The 27,593-nt window shown below is 40.6% G+C and overlaps 1 protein-coding gene across 5 annotated transcripts in view; it reads right to left on the reverse strand.

The window, feature by feature from the left end:
• Window positions 1-2,233: 2,233 nt before the first annotated feature.
• The window catches only part of LOC140727740 (T-cell surface antigen CD2-like), a 31,224-nt gene continuing 5,864 nt past the window's right edge, over window positions 2,234-27,593 (reverse strand). For all 5 annotated transcript variants that reach the window (XM_073045450.1, XM_073045452.1, XM_073045449.1 and 2 more), the window contains 5 exons: window positions 26,635-26,740; window positions 26,211-26,528; window positions 22,950-23,213; window positions 12,845-12,969; window positions 2,234-5,464 (listed from right to left, as the gene is read on the reverse strand). In XM_073045450.1, coding sequence (XP_072901551.1) covers window positions 5,453-5,464; window positions 12,845-12,969; window positions 22,950-23,213; window positions 26,211-26,528; window positions 26,635-26,692 — 777 coding nt within the window. In that variant the 5' untranslated portion in view covers window positions 26,693-26,740 and the 3' untranslated portion in view covers window positions 2,234-5,452. The remainder of the gene's footprint in view (window positions 5,465-12,844; window positions 12,970-22,949; window positions 23,214-26,210; window positions 26,529-26,634; window positions 26,741-27,593) is intronic.

The raw sequence follows: 27,593 nt of genomic DNA on the forward strand, positions 1-27,593 counted from the left end.
TAAATGCAAAATGATAAATGATTTTTCATCTTAGTGCAGTGGCAAAAAATTAGTAAGAAGCAGAGGGATACTAACACAGGGACAAGACAGTTCACGATGTCAGACCAGCTAATTACACTTTCTGGGAGACAATTGACACAGAATACAATTCAAAATACATTTATTATCAAAGAACGTATAATTTATACAACCTTGATATTTGTTGGCTTACAAAGCAAGAAATCTGAAAAAACCCAATTTAAAAATAAGACCAACCCCCAGTGCGCAGAGAAAGAGGGAGAAAAAACAAATCATGCAAACAATAGAAGCAAGCAACATTCTGAACCAAAATGTGTTCTCCTTAGATCTGAACCACACAGCAACTCAGAGTAAGCTCTATGGTAGGGATATGTTCAGCACAACTTTGTTGGCCAAAGGGCCTGTATTGTGCTGTAGGTTTTCTATGTTTTAAAAGTAAATGTTGGGACATTGAGCACAGAAGAGCATAGGAGGCCAAAGATTCAAAGCAGGTCCCTTTTATTACACAAGTAGAAGGAAGTGGGGACATTTGTACAACCTGTAATTGGCAAGAAATTTGCTAGGGATATTGGAGGCACAAAACAAGGGCCAAAAATACGCTACCACTGAGCTATAGTACCACTTGTCAGAAACAAGCTGCCATTCCTTGGTGGTCTTTTGGTCCAGCAAATGGAACTAATGTTGTAGACATAATACAAGTGCAGGCTTCTGTGGTTGCAAGTTCTGAGTCAGTAAGTAACCACTGTTGGGTTAATTTGCAGATGTGTTTAAGGAAAATGGAAAGTGAGATGGGAAAATACCTTCTGGTACTGGATAATCAGAAGCTGCTGTAAGTTCATGCTTCAAGATTTGCCCCAACAATAGCTCTCAAAGGCAAATTGAATGCTGAGTTTTGATGAAGTCAGAGGTGATCACATGGCTAGACACTCCTACTGTGGTTATCAAGCCTGATGTGTGTAAAAACCAGACCAGTAGAAAACCTGTTTGATACCACAGAGTATGTTTTGGAAAAGTGACTAAATGGAATGATTACCCAATAAAGAAAACCAAACACCAGACTACAGCAAAAACCATCATTGTATCGACTGCCATGTAGAGTTTAACAATGAGTTGGTTTCAAAATAACTTCAATTACCACCCTCCCCCACCCCCCAGGTGACTGGTGCCCCGGTTGCTGAGATTGTCTTTGCTGATTGGTGATGCACCAAAAGAGTTTCATTGAAGGCAGGAATAGGGGCTCGGGGGGGTTGAAGGTTTTTTTGGTGCAAAGATCAGAATGAAATTTATTTAACCAGCACACACAAAATGCTGGGGGAACTCAACAGGCCAGGCAGCATCTATGGAAGAGAAAGCAGTCGACGTTTCGGGCCAAGACCCCTCAGTCCATCTGAAGAGTATCGGCCCAAAACATTGGCTGTACTCTTTTCCTGAGAGCTGCCTGGCCTGCTGAGCTCCTCCGACATTTTGTGTGTGTTGCTTGGATTCCCAACATCTGCAGAACTGCTCATTTGAGAATTAATTAATTCTTGTCTTTAGAAGATGGAGAGTGAGAATGAGAGAATGAGAGAGAGTGTGAGAGTGTGAGAGTGTGAGAGAGTGAGAGAGTGAGTGAGTGAGAGAGAGAGAGAGAGAGAGAGAGAGAGAGAGAGAATGAATAACCAAACAGATACAGAGAGAAATTGCAGAAACTAAAATTCCAGCTGAAGGTGTCCTTCATGGTTCATTACATCATCAAAGATCAGTTCAAATCAGTCGCAGCAAAAGTCAAGGCTATGATGCAAATGCCAAGCACAGCCATTGTCACTGGAATCTAACACTTTCAATTTGTTTGCTAACACGAACAAATTGCTACTCTTTCTGAATGAAGCACGTCAAGCACTGGGTCAACTGACAAGGAAATATGGAGAATAATACTGTCTTCAAAAAGACGTTCACCTATGGGTGTGATGGTTTTAGTACTCCCCCTAAATAACTCCGCTTCCTACAGGTACTGATGCATTTCTATCTGGAGTAGAGGAATTACTCATCTCTTCCCCCAACCCGTTCAACGTAATGTGAGATAGCAATGTAGCAGATAGTAAGATGTCTAGAATAAGGAAAATCTCAGTGGTGGATTAGTCTGAGAAAAGAGAATGAGTAGATTTTGAAAGAGGTGCAAACAAGAGAAAAATTCCAGATGCTGGAAATCCAAGCAACACTCACAAACCCCCCCCCCCCCACCCAACTTTCCTCCTTCACCATTCCCCATCTCCTTTTCCCTCTCTCACCTTATCTCCTTGCCTGCCCATTGCCTCCAACTGGTGCTCCTCCACCCTCTGCTGCTCTTTCTTCCATGGTCTTCTATCCTCTCCTGTTACATTCTCCCTACTCCAGCCCTGTTCCACCAATCAACTTCATCCCTCCCACTCCTGGTTTCACCTTTCACCTTGTGTTTCTCTCAATCCTTACCCCACCTTTTAAATCCACTCCTGATCTTTTTTTTCTCCAGTCCTGCCGAACGGTCTTGGCCCAAAATGTCAACTGTACGCTTTTCCTTAGAATCTGCCTGGCCTGCTGAGTTCCTCCAGCATTTTGTGAGTGTCAGTGGATTTAAGTGACACATTGCATTTATAACTGAGAGCAGGAAATGGGGTAGAGATAATAACAAATGGAGGTTTAAATCAAAGATAGGAACTTTCTGAATGAAGAGGGAGTGCAATGGAAAAAGGAAGTATACTTCAGTGTAATTCAGGTTGATGTACTGTATCTTGGAGGTCTCTACAGGGAAAAGGGAGAAAGTGGAACCAGGCAAGTTGTTCTCAGTATAGAAAAGTGGAAGTATAGTTTGCGGACACCACTACAGCAGTAACTCATGGTAGATGTACTCAGGATGCTGTCAAATCTGTGGTGAATGGAAAATGTCACAATCCACAACCCAAGTTTTCATAAGAATTATTACAGCAGTGAAATCATCCTCCTGGCCATGGATGGCAAGTACCTGCTGATAAGTGATCAAGTAATCCATATGTAAATCTAGAGACAGCGGGTAAATCTACATTCAGAATCCTAGCGGGATTTCTTGGTGGCGGTTGATGAGTGCAGAGAAAATATGAGGGTGCTATTTGTAAGTTTGCCGTGAAAAACGTAACAATCAGGTTTTAGGAGAATGCTAATAAGAACAGAGAAGGTAGAGCTGAGTTTAGCATAGCAGGATCGGAAACTGAGCAATAGCAGGGAAAGTAGCAAAGTGCTGATGGCTGGGATAGCAGCTGGAAGGAGCAAAGCTGACAATCAAGAGAAATGATAAGAGAGACAATTGGGTATTTGGAAGGGGGCAAAGAAGATCTGATAATGATCAAGAGAAGGGGAAAAGGAGAAGGAAACTTTTGACTTGAGACTGGAGCAGCAACAAAATGGGTACGAGGGAAAATCAGGCCGTAGAAATTAGTGAAGTCATCACAAAGAAATATAATGACATGCCCTCATAGAAAGTTTTCAGTAGCTTCAACAATTTCCGCATTAATGAAATCACGATGATGTATGCAAAGATTTTCACTTGTCTCTTAAATCACTTAACAGAATATCTCCCAAAATAGAAACATACAAAAGTTTGCAAAAAAGCATGCAAAAGTTTGGGCACCCCTGGTCAAAATTTCTGTTACTGTGAATAGTTAAGTGAGTAGAAGGTGAAAAGTCTCGAAAAGTCAAAGTAAAAGATGAAACATTCTTTCAAACATTTTAAGCAAGATTAGTGTGTTTTTGGTTTGTACAATTTTAGCATGAAAAAAAGGAAAGGAGCACCATGCAAAAGTTTGGGCACCCCAAGAGATTTCAGCTCTCAGATAGCTTTTACCAAGGTCTCAGACCTTAATTAGCTTGTTAGGGCTTGTTCACAGTCATCGTTAGGAAAGGCCAGGTGATGAAAATTTAAAAGCTTCATAAATACCCTGACTCCTCAAACCTTGTCCCAACAATCAGCAGCCATGGGCTCCTCTAAGCAGCTGCCTAGCACTCTGAAAATTAAAGTAAATGATGCCCACAAAGCAGGAGATGGCTATAAGAAGATAGTAAAGTGTTTTCAGGTTACCATTTCCTCAGTTTGTAATGTAAGTAAGAAATGGCAGTTAACAGGAACGGTGGAGGTCAAGTTGAGGTCTGGAAGACCAAGAAAACTTACTAAGAGAACTGCTCGTAGGATTGCTAGAAAGGCAAATCAAAACCCTCGTTTGACTGTAAAAGACCTTCAGGAAGATTTAGCAGACTCTGGAGTGGGGGTGCACTGTTCTACTGTGTAGCAACACCTGCACAAATATGACCTTCATGGAAGAGTCATCAGAAGAAAACCTTTCCTCCGTCCTCACCACAAAATTCAGCGTCAGAAGTTTGCAAAGGAATAGCTAAACAAGTCTGATGCATTTGGAAACAAGTCCTGTGGACTGATGAAGTTAAAATAGAACTTTTTGGCTGCAATGAGCAAAGGTATGTTTGGAGAAAAAAGGGTGCAGAATTTCATGAAAAGAACACCTCTCCAACTGTTAAGCATAGGGGTGGATCGATCATGCTTTGGGCTTGTGTTGTGACCATCAGTGGCAGAGGGAAGAATGAATTAAATTAAATACCAGCAAATTCTGGAAGCAAACATCACACTGTCTGTAAAAAAGCAGAGGATGGCTTCTACAACAGGATAATGATCCTAAACCCACCTCAAAATCCACAATGAACTACCTCAAGAGTTGCAAGCTGAAGGTTTGGCCATGGACCTCACAGTCCCCCGACCTAAACGTCATCAAAAATCTGTGGAGAGACCTCAAAAGAGCAGTGCATGCAAGACGGCCCAAGAATCTCACAGAACTAGAAGCCTTTTGCAAGGAAGAATGGGTGAAAATCTTCCAAACAAGAATTGAAAGACTCTTAGCTAGCTTCAGAAAGCGTTTACAAGCTGTGATACTTGCCAAAGGGGGTATTACTAAGTGCTCACCATGCAGGGTGCCCAAACTTTTGCTTCGGGCCCCTTTACTTTTTTGTTATTTTGAAACTGTAAAAGATGGAAATAAAGAAGTAATCTTGCTTAAAATGTTAAAGAAATGTGTCATCTTTAACTTCATGCCTTTTGGAAATAAGGTCATTTTTTACTCACTTAGCTATTCACAGTAACAGAAATTTTGACCGGGGTGCCCAAACTTTTGCATGCACCTGTAATTAAAAAAACAGGATAATACCAATTTGCAAACTGGAGAAAAGCTCCATGACTCAAGTTGATGCAGGGGACAGGTTACTGTTCATTTGTGAAGAACATACTTTCAAATATTGTCTGTGACTAATTTTGCAAAGGAAAGGTGGCAGCCAGCCAAGTACTTCAAAACCTTGTTGGTTGTTTCACATTCAAGTGATTCATTGCTTTGCTATTCTCCTTGTTCCAATTTTATTTTCATTGTTACTTCTAATGATAGTCTTCTCAGATTCTCAGCTGTAAAAAAAGCAAGCAAAATAAAAGTTTTGTTACAAGATTAAGATTCATGATTAAAGATCCAAGTTTATTTGTCATTTGTCCATGAAAACATAAGAGTAAGATGCTTCATTTGTGTTTATAACCAACACACCCGAGGGCAGCCCACAAGGGTTGTCAACATTCTGCTGCCAATGTAGCATGCCTCCAAAGCTTGACATTACAACACTGGACACAAGTAACAAAAATCCAGCTTCATTCCTCCCTCCCACCCAAGTCCATTAATCCCAGAACAGGCCTCCAGTGTACACGGACTTGGACCTGCACACACTGGGTTTCAACTTCCCCAGCGGGCTCGCAGGGATCTGTAGACTTGGAAGGATGATAGGATGATTACACGGCTGGGACAATCACATCTTCTAAAAATGCCACAATTGAGTTTGGCTTTGGCTTTGCCTGTCCCATACTGAGATAAAAATGATCAATCCAGGGAATAAGAGTATTATTATCACTATGTATTCTCTTGTGGAAATAATGCATGTGTGACACAGTGACTGTGTGTGTGTGTGTGTGTGTGTGTGTGTGTGTGTGTGTGTGTGTGTGTGTGTGTGTGTGTGTGTGTGTGTGTGTGTGTGTGTGTGTGTGTGTGTGTGTGTGTGTGTGTGTGTGTTTTAAATCACAAAAAAGTGGTTAAATCATAAACTCCATGAGTTCCAATGGCAGTAGTTTTACTGGAATTGCTGCACCAAGAAAAGACTGTCGGCCCTTAAAGCAACTATCACCATTGGGAACTGGGCACCTGTGAGGGAGCAGGTCTTCACAACGATGCATTTCTGTGTCTCCTCCTGCTGTTTGCTGTCCAATTTAGCCAGCTGTACAATAAACACTGAACCAAACATTACATCATTTTCTTAATATTTCCATTATAGTTTTGAGTATGGACTTAAACTTTGCAATGTGTATGAGCAGATCCCAGGAGTTTTATAACTACTTTATCAAGTACGTACAGTACTTGTCAGTTGAATGGCATCTACTGTTTATGAAGAATATATCCTGTTGTGCACTTTATGTTTTTAACTGACCTATAATTATTGTTTTCTGGTCCTGAGTGACCTATTTAATCTTGCATGGTGTTGAAATGCACAAGGTAAGGCTATTGATGTCATTGGTACCCAGTACTGTGAGGCAATAATCATATTAACCGATCACTGAAGCCACAAGAGACTGCAGATGCTGGAAGTCTGAAGCAAAAATGAAGAAAACCTATTTCCCTCCACAGATGCAGCCTGACCCACTGAATTTCTCTAGTGCATTTGTGTGTGTCGATCACCAAAGTGATTTGTAGTGCTTAAATTCAGTCTTCAGTCAGGTCGTCCAAAAAAATAAAGCCTTAATTAAATTTATAGCCATTCAGACTGTGAAGGAACTTCACCCCTAATATGATAATCCGGAGCTAGTGTATCAGACAGGAGCTTGTAATTAAGGGTTTTATTAATAAGGGTGTCGGTGCTGTGCAATTGCTCCCCAAAAGGAGGTGTAAGGCGCTCCTTCCGCCCGATAGCCTACAGGTTACCCTTGGGCAAGGTGTAGTACCTGTTCAGCCTCCCAGTCAGGGTCACGTGAAGCCATGGTTTGCAGGTGGTGGATGGTTTTTTACAAGCAGATTCTACAAATTGGAATTTATGGTTGCAAAACTAAAAACGCTGGGCAGATGAACCTGCTGATCAGTGGCCAGGGTTACCCGTCCAGTATGGACACTGCAACTGAAGAAGGCAATAGGAAACCACGTCAGTATTCCTCCCTTGTATAATCATGAACTCAAATCAACTACGGTCTCAGCTCAAAGATGTGAATGGAGCCTTCACCGAAGGAGCCTTATCCGGTAGAGGATCTCATGCGCCATAGGTGAACCTCGACCGTGCTCCAGCGACTGTTGGCAGATTAAAAGCTAAGGAGATCAGACTAGCAACCTGGAATGTAAGAATTCTTAACCAACCTGGTAAGCTAGACAACATCAAACAGGAAATGGAAAGATTAAAAATAAACATCTCGGGACTGTGAGAGATGAGATGGAAAGGAGCTGGTAAAACAAGCTCAGAGGGATATACCATCATTTACTCAGGAGGAGAAAGACATGAAAAAGGTGTTGGAATTATGTTAGATGAAGAAAATGCAAAATCAATAAAAGGCTAATGGACAATATCAGATCGAATGTTACTTGTGAAACTACATGCAAAACTTTTAACATTAACATTGTTCAAGTTTATGCCCCGACAGCATACAGCAGTGAAGAAAACATCGAACAATTCTATGACAAATTAGAAACAGAATTAAAAGCTCAGAAAATACCATTAGTCAAGGTGACTTCAACGCAAAATTAGGCAAGACCAGGGACGAGGACAATATTGGGCATTACGACATAGGTGAGAGAAATGAGAAAGGTGAACGACTAGCTTCATGGGTCACAGAAAATGATTATATAATTGGTAATACTGTCTCCAAGCAACACCCGAGAAAACTATGGACATGGAAGAGCCCAGGGGATAACACCAGAAACCAGATTAATTACATACTTATAAGAAGGTATAGAAATGCTCTGAAATCATGCAAAACATACCCGGGTGCAGACTGCTACAGTGATCACGTACCAATAATCAGCGTGATGTACCTGAGACTCAGAAAGCTTAAAAGGCCAAGAGTAGAGCCAAAGCTGAATTTGGGACTTTTGTGAAAAAACAGTGACATTAAAAATGAATTCCAAAGAACAGTGAAGAACAAATTCGAGGCTCTATAAAACATCACTATTATAGAACAGCAATGGGAAAACCTCAGAGACAGCATAACACAAGCAGCACAAGAGGTTTTACCTCCTCCCCAAGTTCCACAAGCCTGACTGTCCCAGTAGACCCATAGTTTTGGCCTGCTCCTGCCCCACCGAACTTGTATCTGCCTACCTGGACTCCATTTTGTCACCCATAGTTCAGTCCCTCCCCACCTACATCTGGGATACATCCCATGCCCTCCACTTCTTCAATAACTTCCAGTTCCCCAGTCCTGACCGCTTCATTTTCACTAGTGATGTCCAATCCTTATACACTTCCAATCCCCATCAAGAAGGCCTCAAATCCCTCCACTACTTACTTGACAATAGACCTCACCAGTTCCCCAACACCACCACACTCCTCTGGTTGGTGGAACTGGTACTCACACTTAGTAACTTCTCTTTTGGCTCTTCCCACTTTCTTCAGCCCAAAGCTGTAGCTATGGGCACTCGCATGGGCCCCAGCTAAGCCTGCCTCTTCGTTGGTTATGTGGAACAGTCCATGCTCCAAACCTATACTGGTACTGCTACCCAACTTTTCCTTCGCTACATTGACAACTACATTGGTGCTGTTTCCTGCACCCATGCTGAGCTCTTCAATTTCATCGACTTTGCCTCTAACTTCCACCCAGCTCTCAAATTCACTTGGTCCATCTCAGACACTTCTCTCCCCTTTCTCAATCTCTCGGTCTCCATCTCTGGAGACAGACTGTCCACTGACATCTTCTATAAACCCACTGACTCTCATAACTACCTCGACTATACCTCTTCCCACCCTACCAATTGCAAAAATACTATTCCCTATTCTCAGTTCCTCCAACTCCGCCGCATCTGCTCTCAGGATGAGGCTTTCAGTTCAAGGACATCTCAAATGTCCTCTTTCTTTAAGGATCATGGTTTCCCTTCTGCCATCATCAATGATGCCCTCATCTGCATCTCCTCCATTTCCCCCAATTCAGCCCTCAACCCATCCTCCCATCACCACAACAGGGACCGAGTTCCCCGTGTCCTCACTTACCACCCCACCAGCCTCCAGATCCAGCATATTATCCTCCGCAACTTCCGCCACTTCAACAGGACCCCACCACTAAGCACATCTTTCCCTCTCTACCCCTCTCCGCTTTACACAGGGATCGTTCCCTCTGCGACTGCCTGGTCCACACGTCCCTCCCCACAGATCTCCCACCTGGCACTTATCCCTGCAAGCGTAAGTGCTACACCTGTCCCTACACCTCCTCTCTTACCACCATTCCGGGCCCCAAACAGTCCTTCCAAGTGAGGCAACACTTCACCTGTGAGTCTGTTGGGGTCATCTATTGCATACGGTGCTCCTGGTGCAACCTCCTCTACATCAGCGAGAGCTGACGCAGATTGGCACCTCCGCTCTGTCTGCCACAATAGACAGGATCTCCCAGTTGCCACCCACTTCAACTCTGCTTCACATTCCCATTCAGATATGTCTATATGGCCTCCTCTACTGCCATGATGAAGCCAAACTCAGGGTGGAGGAGCAACACCTCCTGTACTGTCTGGGTAGTCTCCAGCCCCTTGGTATGAACATTGAATTCTCCAACTTCTGGTACAGTAATTCCCTCCCTCTCCCTTCCCCCATCCCAGTTTCACTCTGCCTCCTCCTCCAGCTGTATATCACCTCTCTCATGATTCTTCCTTCTTCTATTACCCATAGTGCTTTCCCCTTACATTCCTTCTTCACCTTTCCTGCCTATCCCCTCCCTGCTTCCCCCCCCCACCCTTTGATCTTTCCTCTTATTTGTTTTTCACCTGGCACCTACCAGCCTTCTCCTTCCCTCCCTCCCCCCCCCACCTTCTTTATAGGGCCCCTGCCCCCTCCCTCTTCAGTCCTGACAAAGGATCTCGGCCCGAAACGTTGACGGACCAGCTGAATTCCTCCAGCTTGTTGTATGTGTTGCTTTGACCACAGCACCTGCAGTCTACTTTGTGGTTACAGCACAAGAGGTGATTCCCAAACAACAGAAAAAAGCTAAAGAAATGGATGACAGAAGAAATTCTGAATCTTATGGAACAAAGAAGAAAATGTAAGGAAAACGAAGAAGCCTACATATTCTTACATGCACAGATAACAACCAAGTGTAAGGAAGCAAAAGAAAAGTAGCTTGAGGACAAATCTGAGCTAATTGAACAATTGCAGAAGACCAACAGCAGCAAACGTATGCACGACGAGGTCAAAGAGGTCACAAATCAGAAGGAAAACGGGGCAACAACAGGATGTATAAAAGCAAAAGACGGCTCTACAATTATGGAAAAAGGAAAAATAATGCAAAGATAGTCAGAATACATCAAAGACCTATACGATGACAAAGACCGAGAGGACAACTTTGATATTGGCAATAATAACAAGGGCCCAGCAATACTGAAAGAAGAAGTGCTATGAAGAAAATGCAAAAGGGGAAATCATCAGGACCAGATAACTCTCCAGTTGACCTGTATGAAGCGCTAGAAGATTTTGGTGTAGAGAACTTAACAATCTTATTGAATGGAATATACAACAGTGGCAAAGTACCAGAAGATCTTTTAAAGGCAGTATTCATTGCACTGCCAAAGAAACCAGGTGCAGCAGAGTGTGGACAACACAGAACAATTAGTTTAATGAGCCACCTCACAATAATTCTACTTAGACTCATCACGCTCAGAATAAGAAACAAAACTAAACCAGAGATTAGTGAAGAACAGTGCGGCTTTGTCGAAGGCAAAGGAACATCAAACGCCACTTACATTTTCAGGAATATTATCGAAAGATCAATAGAAGTACAACTTATCAATCCCCCTTCTATACTTCTATTTCACTGACCACACAAAAGCCTTTGACACAGTGAAACACCAAGTCATCATGAAAATGCTTAAAGATATTAATATCGACGGAAAAGATCCAAGGATAATCAGGAATCTCCACTGGCAATGAAGTGCAGTCATACAGGTAGACAACGAGACTGGTGATATCAGCCAATAAAGCGAGGAGTCAGACAGGGTTGTGTTCTATCACCAGACCTGTTCTCCCTGTACAGTGAAAACATCATGAGAACCATACAAGGCCCACCTGGAATAAGTATAGGAGGATACAATACCAACAACCTCCACTATGCGGATGATGCAGTACTGACAGCAAACAGTGAAGTAAATTTACAGAAACTAGTATCTACCATCAACACAGAGAGCGAAAGACCTGGCCTAACCTTAAACAAAAAGAAAACTGAAGTAATGGTAATATCAAAGAAACCTGATATCCCAAACTGTAGGATCGTATTGGGAAATGAAATCCTGAAACAAGTTCACAACTTCAATTACCTTGGATCATGGGTAACATCTGATGGCAAATGCGAAACAGACATAAAAGCAAGAATAGTAACGGCAAGAACAGCATTTACAGAAATGAGAAACATCCTAACGAACAAGAAAATAGCAATTGACATCCGCCTTAGAACTCTCAGCTGCTATATTCCTCCTATATTGATGTATGGCTGCGAGTCATGGACCATCACAAATGCAATGGAAAAAAGAATCAATACAGCAGAGATGTGGTTCCTCAGAAGAATGCTATGCATATCATATACGGACAGGATAACCAATGAAGAAGTTCTACAGAGAACGAAAACAAAATGTACATTACTTAAAAAAATCAGAAAACAGCAATCAAAATTCCTTGAACAGATCATGCAAAGAGAGACATTAGAACATTTAGTTACAACTGGAAGGAAAAAGAAGCAGAGGCAGAGAGTGAATGAAAATGATAGATGGATTAACATCATGGTTAGAAACAGGGCAGGCAACAACTACAATTCGGAGGGCCAGGGACCATGATGGATGAAGAGACATGATCGCCCACGCCGAACGGCAAGGAACCTGAACACACATTGTACGTAAATGATTAAAGAAGTGCAACATTTTCACTGCCTCCTGGGAGCCTCTGATCCATGACAGTTCAAAGTGTAGAAGGAGCATTCAGGATACTATTGAGAACGCTAAGGCCATTCACAGCCCTCAGAACTAAGTGACAGAAAGAACACACATGGAACCCACACATGTATGGAAGAATCCATAGTTCTCACATTGGCCTTATTAGAACCCACGGAACCAGAGTGGAAGCAAGTCATCTTCAATCTGGAAAGACACCTAAGAAAGTGTAAAAAGAGGACCAAAGGCAAGATATATGAGAAATCCCATTCTGAATGGCTGGCTAAGAGAACAATGGAATAGTGTAAAGATCACCAACAGTATCAGCTGAGGCAGGGACAGAGGTCAGCCATGTCCCAGAGCTGCAAATAGATGATCATACTAATCAATGTTCAAATAAAAGTCAAAACAGCATATCCGTATTCTACAAAATTTACTGAGAAAAATTTATCATTGACCCAAGTCATATATTAAAAACAACCCACTGTCAATACATTGAGTGACAATTTATTAACATCTTGTCTTTTGAGGCTCATCCCCACCAAGATATCAATTGTAACTGTCCAAATTAGTTTTATGTTTGAAATGTCCATGCATTAAATTACGCTTGATTTCGACTCCATGGTTTTAAAACTTAATTATAAACTCACCTTCTTTAAATTGCAGTTGTTTGTTTTACTGATGCAACAATAAAGCAATCTCAAAATAATAACCAGTGCAATCACTCCCAATGCGATGAAGATAATGTAGAGATAAGTTGCCATTGAAGCTACACCTAAAGAAGTAAAGAGACTTCAGAACGATGAGACAGATGAATTCAAATACATACTGGGTAAAACCATAAATGACTTATCATTGAAACATCTCCCTTCCTAGCCATACAAACAATTGCATAGAATATTATGTACAGATGTGATTATCACAGAAAGGGCAAGGTAACAACAGGAAGAGAGCAGAAGGGGCTCACTAGGATGTTGCCTGGAAAATAGAGCTGGAATATAAAGTGAAATTGGATAGGTTGGGTTTATTCTTACTGGAACTTAGGAGACTTAGAGATCTAGAAAAGATGAACACCAGTGACAGGATTGATAGACTATTTTCCTTGTGTCAGATGAATCTAGAAGACACATGTTTAAGGTACAGTAGGAGGAAGAATTTAAAGAAGATCTGAGAGGTAAGTTGTTTTTTTTTACACACAGAAGGTGGTGGTTATCTGGAAAAGGCTGCTAGACAAGGTGGTAGAGGCAGGTACAATTCCGACGTTTAAAAGACATTTTAGGTACTTGAATAGGAGAGAAGTAGAGGAGTACAGCATAATGTGGACAAATGGGATTAGTGTCGATATACATCACAGTCAACGAGGTTGAGGTGGATCAAGAGTCCATTTCTGTTCCATACACTTCTATATTTCTGCAGGATGAAGCTCTCAAAAATCCGGCAGTGCAAATAACAAAGAACTCAAATTTGATTTAAAAAATACCTTAATTTTCACTTTAAATGTATCAACCATCATCCCATTCCGTTCAGATAAAGGCTTGTTGTTAAATTGTGCAATAGGTATGCAAAAATCGTTTTAAGGAAATTCTTGGCTATTGAATTTGAAAAGTAACTTATTTATTAATCCATACACTTTTATTCAATAAATCACTTTGTGTTAATAATCCATTGAAAGGTGGCCGTTTAGTGAAACTGTGTCATGGTAACAGAGTGGCACAACTGTAGGGGCTACAGTTCAAAGATCCAATGACCTGTCTTCAATCCTCACTTCCAATACCATCTTTGCATGTTCTCCCTGTGAATAAATGAGTTTCTTTTGGGGTTCTCCACGTGTTTAAAGAAAATGGAAAGTGAGATGGGAAAATACCCTCCAGTAATAGATAATCAGAAACCACTGAAAGCACACAAAAGAGCTAGTGGATTAATTGGGCATTGTAAGTTGTCTCATCTGCAGGGGAGTGGGGGAGATTGAAGGGAATGTGGGCAGAATTAAATGAAACGAGTGTAATTAAGCATTTGATGATTGATGCAGACTCAGTGGACCGAATAAAATGTTTCTGTGCTGTCTGTTTCTGTGAATCTATGACTCAAAATGTAATGGCTTGGAATATCCACATTAAACAAGTTCAGGGAAGGGCTTCCCTTTGTTACTGCAGAACTCTTACTTCAATGTCAGGATTAATACTTATTGGACAGGAAAAAGCTAAGACTTGCCTATAAGATGGTTCTAAAAATTGGAAGCCAGAACCAAGAAGAGAAGGTAAAAAACTACTAACCTGTCAGGCATACTCAATGATATAGTTGAATCAACTCCTCTAAGTAGGCTGTCATTTTCGCCAATCTTACAACTTTCCTATATAATAACATTTAAAATTAACAGTACCTATTTTTTCTTCTAAAATTATGGTGGAGATTAAACAGGCATTGCCTAAAACCTTCATGTAATGGTGATGTATACATACCTTCCAAACGATTTCAAAGCTATGAGTCAACATCCTTTGTTACTCCCAAGGGAGTCTATCTAGCCCTATAACTGCTGATCATCAGATCTACAAGGCAATAAGGTATTCTAAACAATTTCTTCTTCAATTATACATTAGTGTTATCTTTGTTTATCTGATAACACATGCCAAACCGTTTTGGAAAATCTATAATTTATGGAGATTAGCAAAGGAGTTTATAACTGCATTCCGCTCCAGTATTTCTCACAAAATTCACTTTTGTTTTCAGGTTTCATTGTGAGTATGTGCTTATTCATTTGTAGCTAGAACGTTTTTCAGTTCATTTGTTCCTGCACCTTCACATTGCACCCATTTGGCCGTTAATGTAAAAAGCACCTGATCAAGAGAAGGGGATTTTCTGAAAAGCTATCTCTGGTAAACATCAACAGCAGGGGAATCCACAGAATATATCTGCACTTTTATGTTATTTTTACAGATTATCACAAAAATGCCCAGGTTCAGTTTATGCGGATTTTAGAAGGCGTTAACAGCTTTTAGAAGAGTCAGGGATAGCCAAGTGCAAAATACTTCCATATCAGCATTAGAATTCTGACAATATGACAGCAGTCATTGACGTGTGTAAATAGCTCTGCTGGTATTTTCTATTTCTATCTCATTAAAGATATACAATACCTTTCTTCAGTAAAATAAGTACAAAGAAGGTATATACTGAATTAAATAAATTGTCGCTAGTAACATTTGGGATGATTTCTAAATATTTAAACTATCTATTTAGTTTGCCAATCCTTTGAGCCTAAAATGAGTATTTCTGGAGTCTCATAATATAACCAAAGAGGAAAATCCTGATTTTTGTGGGTATTGCTGGTTGATTTTTCTATATCTTCCTTTTTCAATCTACATCAACTGCAGTTTCCCTAGGATACTGTGCCATGCATTATCAGATTCACCAAAGCCATAAAAGCATAATTGAAGAAGATATTGCTTAGGTTATCCTATTGCTTTCTGGCCCTTATGATCAGTTTTTATTAGACCAGCCAGCTTCTCTTGGATTTCTATTATGGAGAAGGATAGGACTGGACCCAGGGTTGAGATTTTTGATTGGAGAAAGGCTAACTTTGAGGAGATGTGAAAGGATTTAGAAGGAGTGGATTGGGACAATTTGTCTTATGGGAAGGATGTAATAGAGAAATGGAGGTCAGTTAAAGGTGAAGTTTTGAGGGTACAGAATCTTTATGTTCCTGTTAGGTTGAAAGGAAAGGTTAAAAGTTTCGGAGAGCCATGGTTTTCAAGGGATGTTGGAAACTTGGTTCGGTAAAAGAGAGATATCTATAATAAGTATAGGCAGCATGGAGTAAATGAGGTGCTCGAGGAATATAAAGAATGTAAAAAGAATCTTAAGAAAGAAATTAGAAAATCTAAAAGAAGATACGAGGTTGCTTTGGCAAGTAAGGTGAAAATAAATCCAAAGGGTTTCTGCAGTTAATTAATAGCAAAAGGATAGTGAGGGATAAAATTGGTTCCTTAGAGAATCAGAGTGGACAGCTATGTGTTCAGCCAAAAGAGATGGGGGAGATATTGAGAAGGATATTGAATTGTGGAAGGTAAGGGAAACAAGTAGGGAAGTTATGGAAACTATGATGATTAAAGAGGAGTAAGTACTGGTGCTTGTAAGGAATATAAAAGTGGATAAACCTCCGGATCCTGACAGGATATTCCCTAGGATCTTGAGGGAAGTTAGTGTAGAAATAGCAAGGGCTCTGACAGAAATATTTCAAATGTCATGAGAAGCGGGGATGGTGCTGGAGGATTGGCATATTGCTCATGTCATTTCATTGTTTAAACAGGGTTCTAAGAGTAAACCTAGCAATTATAGGCCTGTAGGTTTGACATCAGTGGTGGGTAAATTAATGAAAAGTATTCTTAGAGATGGTATATATAATAATCTGGATGGACAGGGTCTGATTAGGAACAGTCAACGTGGATTTGTGAGTGGAAGGTCATGTTTGACAAATCTTATTGAATTTTTTGAAGAGGTTACTAGGAAAGCTGACGAGGGTAAAGCAGTGGATGTTGTCTATATGGACTTCAGTAAGGCCTTTGACAAGGTTCCACATGGAAGGTTAGTTAGGAAGGTTCAATCGTTAGGTTTTAATATTGAAGTAGTAAAATGGATTCAACAGTGGCTGGATGGGAGATGCCAGAGAGTAGAGGTGGATAACTGTTGGTCAGGTTGGAGGCCGGTGACTAGTGGTGTGCCTCAGGGATCTGTACTGGGTCCAATGTTGTTTGTCATATACATTAATGATCTGGATGATGGGGTGGTAAATTGGATTAGGAAGTATGCAGATGATACTAGGATAAGTGGTGTTGTGGATAATGAAGTAGGTTTTCAAAGTTTGCAGAGAGATTTAGACCAGTTAGAAGAGTGGGCTGAAAGATGGCAGATGGAGTTTAATGCTGATAAGTGTAAGGTGATACATTTTGGTAGGACTAATCAAAATAGGACATACATGGTAAATGGTAGGGCTTTGAAGAATGCAGTAGAACAGAGTGATCTAGGAATAATGGTGCATAGTTCCCTGAAGGTGGAATCTCATGTGGATAGGGTGGTGAAGAAAGCTTTTGGCATGCTGGCCTTTATAAATCAGTGCATTGAGTATAGGAGTTGGGATGTAATGTTAAAATTGTACAAGGCATTGGTAAGGCCGAATTTGAAGTATTGTGTACAGGTCTGGTCACCAAATTGTAGGAAAGATGTCAACAAAATAGAGAGAGTACAGAGGAGATTTAATAGAATGTTACCTGGGTTTCAGCACCTAAGTTACAGAGAAAGGTTGAACAAGTTAGATCTTTATTCTTTGGAGCGTAGAAGGTTGAGGGGGGATTTGATAGAGGTATTTAAAATTATGAGGGGGATAGATAGATAGAGTTGACGTGGATAGGCTTTTTCCATTGAGATTAGGGGAGATTCAAACAAGAGGACATGAGTTGAGAGTTAGGGGGCAAAAGTTTAGGGGTAACACGAGGGGGAACTTCTTTACTCAGAGAGTGGTAGCTGTGTGGAACGAGCTTCCAGTAGAAGTGGTAGAGGCAGGTTTGATATTGTTATTTAAAGTAAAATTGGATAGGTATATGGACAGGAAAGGAATGGTGGGTTATGAGCTGAGTGCAGGTTGGTGGGACTAGCTGAGAGTAAGCGTTTGGAATGGATTAGAATGGCCGAGATGGCCTGTTTCCATGCTGTAATTGTTATATGGTTATGTTACAATGGATATCTCATTCCTTTGAATTCACTTGAAAGGTGAAGTCATGCCACACATATCACTGTACTCAGGTCTGATGACAACAATCAACTGAGCTACTCGCAACTATCCATAGAAATTCTGATCAGGTAAGAGACTTGTTTTTAAAGTTATCCATATGGGAGAGATAACAGGAAGGACATAAAATATTTCCCAAATAGCAAGAATTCCAAGAGAAAATGGCATTGCTGTACAAGTAACCTGCTTCTGCCCAGACTTAAGTACTAGAAAGGACAACTTTCCCAGCAATCAACTTTTGCAAAGTCACCCCACCCCCCTTATTTGTCATCAAATAGGGAGAAAGAGAGACTTGGGACCCTTTACACTGGATCTGTGACTTCCTGACCAACAGCAAGGATAGGCAGCGATACCTCTGTCATTCTGATCCTCAACACTGGTGTCATATAAGGCAGAGTCCTCAGCCCTCTACTTCACTTTCTATACTCTGATGACTATGTGGCCAGATTTTGCTCTAACTTCATTTACAAGTTTGCAGATGATACCATTGTAGTGAGGTGTGTCTCAAATAACGATGGATCGGAGTACCGGGAGGAGATAGATATCCTGATAGCATGATATCATGGCAGCAAAAGAAACAAGCTGGTCATTGACTCTAGGAAGTGGGAGGGCCACCTGCTCCTGTCTACATCAATGGTGCTGAGGTTGAGGGCTTTAAGTTTCTATGAGTGAAGAGCACCAATTGCTTGTCATAGTCCAACTACTTAAGAGGCCGTGCCCTCTGCTTCCTGTACAAAAAGGACGGGTTACACTTAAATCCGAGGGGGACCAATATCCTGGCAGGGAGGTTTGCTAAGGCTGTTGGGAGAGTTTAAATTAGAATTGCTGGGGGTTGGAACCGAACTGAAGGGATGGATGTCTGTAGTAGTGTAGGCCTCCGTTAGTCTCGATGGACCATGGATTTGCACCTTGGAAAGTTTCTAGAGCACAATTTTTTTTAATGGAAGACCGGCAGTTGCCCAAGTTGCAAGTCTCCCCTCTCCACGCCACCAATGGGAAGGCCATTAGGACCCATACAGCTTGGCACCAGTGTCGTCGCAGAGCAATGTGTGGTTAAGTGCCTTGCTCAAGGACACACACGCAGCCTCAGCCAAGGCTCAAACTAGCGACCTTCAGATAACTAGACGAACGCCTTAACCACTTGTCTACGCGTCAACACTATGATAGATGAAGGGGTGGTTGGCTCACAAGTAGAGAAAGCTTCTATGCAGTGTGAGAAGGAGGACAGGCAGGTGATTGAGAAGGGATGCACTCAGACAGATGGTTTGACGTGTGTCTATTTCAGTGCAAGGAGTATCATGAACAAAGCGGATGAACTTAGAGCGTGGATCAGTACTTGGAGCTATGATATTGTGGCCATTAAAGAGACTTGGATGGCTCAGGGGCAGGAATGGTTACTTAGAGTGCCAGACTTTAGATGTTTCAGAAAGGACAGAGAGGAAGGCAAAAGAGGTGAGGGATGGCACTGCTGATCAGTGATAGAGTCACGGCTGCAAAAAAGGAGGAAGTCATGGACGGATTGTCTACTGAGTCTCTGTGTGTGGAAGTCAGAAACAGGAAGAGGTCAATAACTGCACTGGGTGTTTTTTTTTAGACCACCTAATAGTAACAGGGGTATCGAGGAGCAGATAGGGAGATAGATTCTGGAACGGTGCAGTAATAACAGGGTTGTTCTGATGGGAGATTTTAATTTCCCCAGTATTGACTGGCATCTCCCTAGAGCAAGGGGTTTAGATGGGGTGGAGTTTGTTAGGTGTGTTCAGGAAGGTTTCCTGACACTACATGTAGATAAGCCCACAAAGCTGTAATTGATCTGTTATTGGGAAATGAACCTGGTCAGGTGTCAGATCTCTCAGTGGGAAAGCATTTTGGAGATAGTGATCACTATCACTATTCTATCTCCTTTACCATAGCATTGGAGAGGGATAGGAACAGACAAGTTAGGAAAGCGTTTAATTGGAGTAAGGGGAAATATGAAGCTATCAGGCAGGAACTTGGAAGCATAGATTGGGAGCAGATGTTCTCAGGGAAATGTACTGTAGAAATGTGGCAAATGTTCAGGGGATATTTGCGTGACGTTCTTCATAGGTATGTTCCAATGTGACGGAAAGGATGGTAGGGTACAGGAACCATGGTGTACAAAGGCTGTTGAAAATCTAGTGAAGAAAAAAAAAGAAAACTTTACTAAAGGTTCAAACATCCAGGTAATGATACAGATCTAGAAAATTATAAGACTATCAGGAAGGAGTTTAAGATTGAAATTAGGAGAGCCAGAAGGGGCCATGAGCAGGCCTTGTGGTGAGCAGGATTAAGGAAAACCCCAAGGCATGCTACAAGTATGTGAAGAGCAAGAGCACAAGGCATGAGAGAATAGGATCAACCAAGTGTGAAGGAGGCAGCGGAGGTACTTAATGAATACTTTGCTACAGTGTTTTCTATGGAAAAGGATCTTGGTGATTGTAGGGGTGACTTACAGTGGACTGAAAAGCTTGAGCATATAGACATTAACAAAGAGGATATGCTGGAGCTTTTGGAAAGCATCAAGTTGGATAAGTCACCGGGACCAAGGTGACTGTGGGAAGCAAGGGAGGAATTTGCTGAGCCTCTGGCAATGATCTTTGCATCATCAATGAGGACAGGAGAGGTTCCAGAGGATTGGAGGGTTGCAGATGTTGGTCCCTTATTCAAGAAAGGGAGTAGAGATAGCCCAGGAAATTATGAACCAGTGAGTCTTACTTCAGTGGTTGGTAAGTTGATGGAGAAGATCCTGAGAGGCAGGATTTATGAACATCTGGAGACGTATAATATGATTAGGAATAGTCAGCATGGCTTTGTCAAATGCAGGGCATGCCTTATGAGCCTGATTGAACTTTTCTGAGGATGTGACTAAATACATTGATGAAGGTAGAGTACATTGATGGATGTAGTGTATATGGATTTCAGCAAGGCTTATTGCGAAAGTAAAGAGGCATGGGATCCAAGGGGACATTGCTTTGTGGATCCAGAAATGGCTTGCCGACAGAAGGCAAAGAATGGTTGTAGATGAGTCATATTCTACATGGAGGTTGGTGACCAGTGGAGTGCCTCAGGGATCTGTTCTGGGACCCCTTCTCTTCGTGATGTTTATAACTGACCTGGTTGAGGAAGTGGAGGAATGGGTCAGTAAATTTGCTGATGACACAAAGGTTGGGGGTGTTGTGGATAGTGTGGAGGGCTGTCAGAGGTTACAGCGGGACATTGCTAGGATGCAAAATTGGGCTGAGAAGTGGCAGATGGAGTTCAACCCAGATAAGTGTGAGGTAGTTCATTTTGGTAGGTCAAATATGATGGCAGAATATAGTATTAATGGTAAGACTCTTGAGAGTGTGGAGGATCAGAGGGATCTTGGGGTCCGAGTCCATAGGATGCTCAAAGCTGCTGCACTGATTAACTGTGTGGTTAAGAAGACATATGGTGTATCAGCCTTTATCAACCGTGGGATTGAGTTCAAGAGCCAAGAGGTAATGTTGCAGCTATATAGGACTCTAGTCATACCCCACTTGGAGTACTGTGCTCAGTTCTGGTCACCTCACTACAGGACGGATGTGCAAACTACAGAAAGGGTACAGAGGAGATTTACAAGGGTGTTGCCTGGATTGGAGAGCATGCCTTATGAAAATAGGTTGAGTGAACTTGGCCTTTTCTCCTTGGAGCGATGGAGGACGAGAGGCGACCTGATAGAGGTGTATAAGATGATGAGCGGCATTGATCGTGTGGATAGTCAGAGGCTTTTTCCCAGGACTAAAATGGCTAACATGAGATGACGCAGTTTTAAGGTGCTTGGAAGTAGGTACAGAGGAGTTGTCAGGGGAAAGTTGTTTCTTTTTTTACGCAGAAAGTAGTGAGTGCGTGGAATGGACTGCCGGTGACGGTGGTGGAGGCGGATACAATAGGGTCTTTTAGGAGACTCCTGGATAGGTACATGGAGCTTAGAAAAATAGAGGGCTATTGGTAATCCAAGGTAATTTCTAAAGTAAGTACATGGTTGGCACAGCATTGTGGGCCGAAGGGCTTGTATTGGGCTGTAGGTTTTCTATGATTCTATGTTTCCTCAGGAGGCTAAAGAAATTTGGCATGTTCCCTTTGAACCTCACTATTTTTTTTAAAAATCGATGGCACAGTAGAAAACACTGTCCAGATGCATCTTGGCTTGGTACGGCAACTATTCAGCCTGCATCTGTGAGAAACTGTAGTGAGTTGTGGACACAGATCAGCTCATCACAGAAACCAGCCTCCCCTTTCTGGACTCTGTCTGTACTACTTACAGTGCACATTCGGCTGTTACTGTGTTGCTAACTAGACAATACCAGCAACATTGAGAACTTTGGCATAACAATTTCTGCATGAAAGTTCTAGATTGAATGTAACTTAACAAATGAAAAATGTTTCGCAGTTCAATAATTCCTGCATAACTTCCAATACACCTGTTCTGCCAACCTGTTCCTTGCACAGAGCCAATATCTTGAGATTATTTTTAACGATCAGCTTTATTTGACACATGTACATCACATCTAAGCTTACAGAGAAATGTGTTGTTTGCATCAAATCAGTGGGGACTGCTGGGCTGTCGTCACACTTCCAACGCCAACATAGCATGTCCACAGCTCACTCTCCCGAACCATGTCTTTGGATTGTGGCAGGAAACTGGAGCGTCCAGAGGAACCCACGTGGCCACAGGGAGAATGTACAAGCTACTTACAGGCAGCAGAGGGAATTGAACCAGAGACCCTGATCACTGACACTGTAAAGCAATTGTGCTAACCACTATGCTACTGTAGTTTTCAGATGTGAGTTGGGTTCATTGCTAGCCTTTAATTTCAAAGAAAGTACTTATTCTCATTGCCGCTGATGACCCTAAATTCTTGTTACTGATTTAAATAGGCTTATTTGCTTTAAGTTTTCCGCAGGTACATTACTCAACGTTGTTTTGCACTTGCCTGCACAGTAGGGTTGGCTTGGAGTTGATTGCCCTTCACTGATTGGGTTTTCAACCTTACAGAAGAATGTTTTATTGTTGTAAGATGAGGTGAAGTTCTTCAGTGTAGCTTTTCTCCCACCATTTGAAAATGAAGTGTTATGCTTAGTCAGTGGTTGTTCGTTCAAGTAGAAGGAAACTGGAGTTCCTTTATGAACTTCGCATGATATATACATATCTTGCTCATTTACACAATCCATTTTCATTACTGGTATTGAAAGTTTCTCTAAAAGGAAATAAAAGTTAGAAAATATTATCCAACTTCATTTTTGTGCAATTATAGAATAAGACTTGGTTTTAAATTTTTACAATAATCAGTATGCCATTACTGAGAATGACATCAGACTGGGAAATCCATCTATACCTTTACATTATGGGAATATAGATTTCTCAACAATTCATGAACACATAAACACTATCTCATTATTCCTTTTTATGTAATACTTAGTTATAACTTATAATAACTATGTCTTTGCACTGTATTACAAAGGCAAAATGACAAATTTCATGACAGTGATAATAAATCTGATTCTGACTCTGCATACACTTGCTAGTTAGGAGCTACCTTTCTAATTTTATGTTTTATCACACTGCATGCATGCCTTTCACAGTTTAAAAAAGCCCACATTATTTCTACAATTGGTTTTCCTATGTAAACCATATAATTTAACAAACTAAATGGACTTGATCAACAAAGTATTCATTATCGTTCCTGACAAAAAAGTTCCAACAAGCAATATTTGATTCAGTACTTTTTTAGTTTAATGTCTGTTTTAAGTTTATATATAACATTTAACTCCATCCCAATAACAACTATGAATTTAATTGACATAGTCTTTTTTTTATTTCCTTCACTGAGCTTTTTATCTTTCAAAAATCTAATTTTATGTTTTATCACACTTCATGCATGCCTTTCACAGTGTATAAAAGACCACATTATTTCTACAACTGGTTTTCCATATAATTTAACAATCTAACTGGACTTCAAAGTCAACAAAGTTGACAAGATCAAAGTATTCAGTAACGTTCCTGACAAAAAAGTTCCAACAAGCAATATTTGATTTAGTACTTTTTTAGTTTAATGTCTGTTTTAAGTTTATATATAACATTTAACTCCATCCCAATAACAACTATGAATTTAATGGACATACTCTTTTTTTTAAATTTCCTTCACTGAGCTTTTTATCTTTCAAAAATCTAGAGATTGGACATAAATTCTTTCATGGCCTTGCTTTTCCATATTTCAAGTTCAACATCAAGTTTATTGTCATTCAACCATACACTTGTACAGTGCGAAACAGAACATTTTCCTCTGGGGCCAAGGTGCAAAACACAGTACACAGAGTTACACACAGCACATATAGTTATTCTATCATACAGCACAGCTACGATAAGCACAATACAGTCACAAAATAATTTAAGCACAAGTCCCTGATTGGCATGGCAAATAATTCTGTAAGGATTTCCCCATAAGTTTTCCAATCCAGCACTTTGTCATTTTTTCTTAATAACTTTTTTTCCGAACACAACAACTGGCTTTGGAATATCTGTCTGTGATTGTTTATTGTTCAGTCTTCCTCTTCCTTAAACATATTTCTTTAATTGAGCTTTTGGTTAACTCTCCTGAAATAGCAAACACGAGGAAATCTGCAGATGTTGGAAATTCAAACAACACACACAAAATGCTGGTGGAACACAGCAGGCCAGGCAGCATCTATAAAGAGAAGCACTGTCGACGTTTCGGGCCGAAACTTGACGAAGGGTCTTGGCCCAAAACGTCGACAGTGCTTCACCACAAGCTTTAAATCTGTGGCCCTGCATTTTCTGGCCTCTGGAAAAAAAATGATAGGAGATTTAGGACTGCCCTCTGATTATAACTGTTAAATGTGAATCTTGTACTTTGCCATTTGGCTGCCCCACACCAAAAAAAGAGGATCTTCTTCTACCTTCCTGGCACTCCCTCTCCAGTCTTTACCTACTGGTGCAGACTCCTGTTTGTACTAATGATCATCTTTTGCCTACTCTATGACAAACCATCCACAGCCGTTTTGCTCCATCATCTGCACTGTGCGCAGTGACATGAAGGAAAGCACTCTCTCTGTATTTGTGTAAGTCAGGGCTATTCCAACCTGCATGATGCCTTCAGAATTGTGCACAGCAGAATATCACAGGCTGAGGTCTGCCTGTCAAGTTGGCATAGGCCGACCACGAAGCATGGCTTTAACAATTACAGGCATATCAAAAAATCTAGCCTGTAGTCTCCTTATTTTGCATGATATATCACCAATTAATCTGTTATCATTTATACTGACATCATAATGTCCACGTCCCATTAATAATTCCTTATGCGGCTTGGCCCTTTGTCTAAATTCCACTAAATTTCTCACATTGATGGGTCTGGGATACAAAATTGGGTTTCTGTTCCTGTCCACTTTTAGGTAAATAAAAGTTCCTTCATGACAAGAGCCCTTGGAATTAAATTAATAGTAGCAGAAAAAAAATCAAGTAGGAATAAAATAGATGGCTTTCCAATACCACCCAAGACTGAGAGATTTCCAATTGTATGGTTCTTTTCTGTTATCTTGGTGGAGTGTTTTAATGCCTACCACCTCACTCAGCTCCATCATTAATATTTAAGGATTAATACAATGTCAGTGAGAAAAATAATCCTGTCAACCTGTATAATGTGAGAAATACCTACAGATAGTGTGGAATTCCTTTTTGTTTAAAGCCTTAGAAACAAGCATAACAATACTCCTCTGGATTAATGCTGAACATCAACTCCACCTTATCCTTCGTTGTGGAGGCCAAAGCATTGGGTATATTTGAATCGGAGGGTGGTAGGTTTTTGGTTAGTAAGGGCACCAAAGGTTACAGAGAGAAGGCAGGAGAATGGGGTTGAGAGGGATCATAAATAAACCATGATGAAATTCATAGACCAGACTCAAGGGCCTGATTCTGCTGTGATGTGTTATGGCCTTTTCCAATATTCCGAAGGGCAAAATGTAGCAACAGACAAATATCATGATTTATGTTCCCATTCTTAAGGCACTTCCTGAATTTCAGAACTTGGTTTTATCACAGGAGCACCAAATTATAAAACCTTAACTTAATTTCCATATCATAATTTGCGCACATAATGAAGCAATTCTTTTACCTAAGGGAACTATTCAGAATTTTAGAATGGGTTCAATTAGGCAAAGTTGAAAAGACATAGACTTACCAAATAAACATAATGTAAAGTTTTGATTTAATGTCCGTATTCCATTTTTGTCAAATACTTCCACTGTGTATTTTCCTTCATCAGATTTTGATGTGGAGATAATGCTCAGAGAACCATTTTGAAAAATGTTTACTTTACTGCAAAATGTATCATACACCTTAGGAGCATTTTTGTATCGTGCGACTTTGTTCTTTCCTTTAAACCAATTAACTTCATTATAGGTACTGGAGTTTAGATTCAGAATGTCTAACAGAACTGAATCCCCAAGTTCTCTGTCAACATTCACCTCACAGTCATTGCTTTCTGTAAGATACCATTCTGCAAAAGAAAAGAAAATGTAAGCCACTGATTTTAAAATAATTATGAAACATATATGAAACATTCTTTTTTATTTATAAAGAACTTTCAGGTCCATTTATCTTACCAGATACAGCCATCAACAGAAAGAAGCTAAATTGTGAAAATATGACGTTGGAAACCATCCTGACAGATTTTAGCTGTCTGGTCAGCACCCAGTCTTGGTTAGCGATCTTAAGAGAAAAAGTATAACAAATATGAGAACACTGGGAAGTTTCCCAGGAATTTGACAGGAAGGAAGGGTGGATAACAAACAAGGGTCAATTTGTATTCTGATACCAGAATTGCTCTAATTAGAGGTTAACATAGAATATTTTGAAGGAAAAGCATTCTTAATCTCAAGATCACCACATAAATATTGCCTAAAATAGTTTCAGCTGGAAAGAATATCCACCGAACAGCCACTGTGTCTCTGCGATGATTCAAGATGTGATCTTTCTAAACTTGAAATTATTTTTCCAGATAATCTGAATGCAGCGATGTTCCTTACAAAATCAAAGCAGAATATGCCAGTCAAAGGTCAAACAGCATTCACAAATATCTGGCATCAGAGATGTTGGTTAATGAACCTATAAAAAGTTTGCTCTAGGCTCGGATCAGAAGACTGAATGCCTGATGTCACAATTGAGATAGTACATGGATATATGCAGAGAGGCAGTGAGTTATTTGATTCAGTTCATCTGCCCAAACTTCTGGATTTCCAGGGAAGTAATTTTTCCAAAGAATGAAAAGAGTTCACACAATACATCTAGCTAATAGTGACAGATAACCCTTAGCGGATTATTAAAATTAATCATTTGTAACAAATGGGAAATAATTGTACCATACCATAAGTTCTTGAATGAGATATTAGAGAATATATTAAATGTATTTCAAGCTCAGAGCATCCTATGTAAGAAAAGCAACAGGGACCTGAAATGTTGCTTTACATGCAATCTTGAGCAGAAAGGATCTTCCAGTATTTTCTTAAAGTTGCAGAGAGTATTAGTAGATATAGTAACTACAGTTTTACAGATTTACAGGATT

Source organism: Hemitrygon akajei, chromosome 5 (assembly GCF_048418815.1).
Source record: "Hemitrygon akajei chromosome 5, sHemAka1.3, whole genome shotgun sequence".
NCBI classification, from domain to species: Eukaryota; Metazoa; Chordata; class Chondrichthyes; order Myliobatiformes; family Dasyatidae; genus Hemitrygon; species Hemitrygon akajei.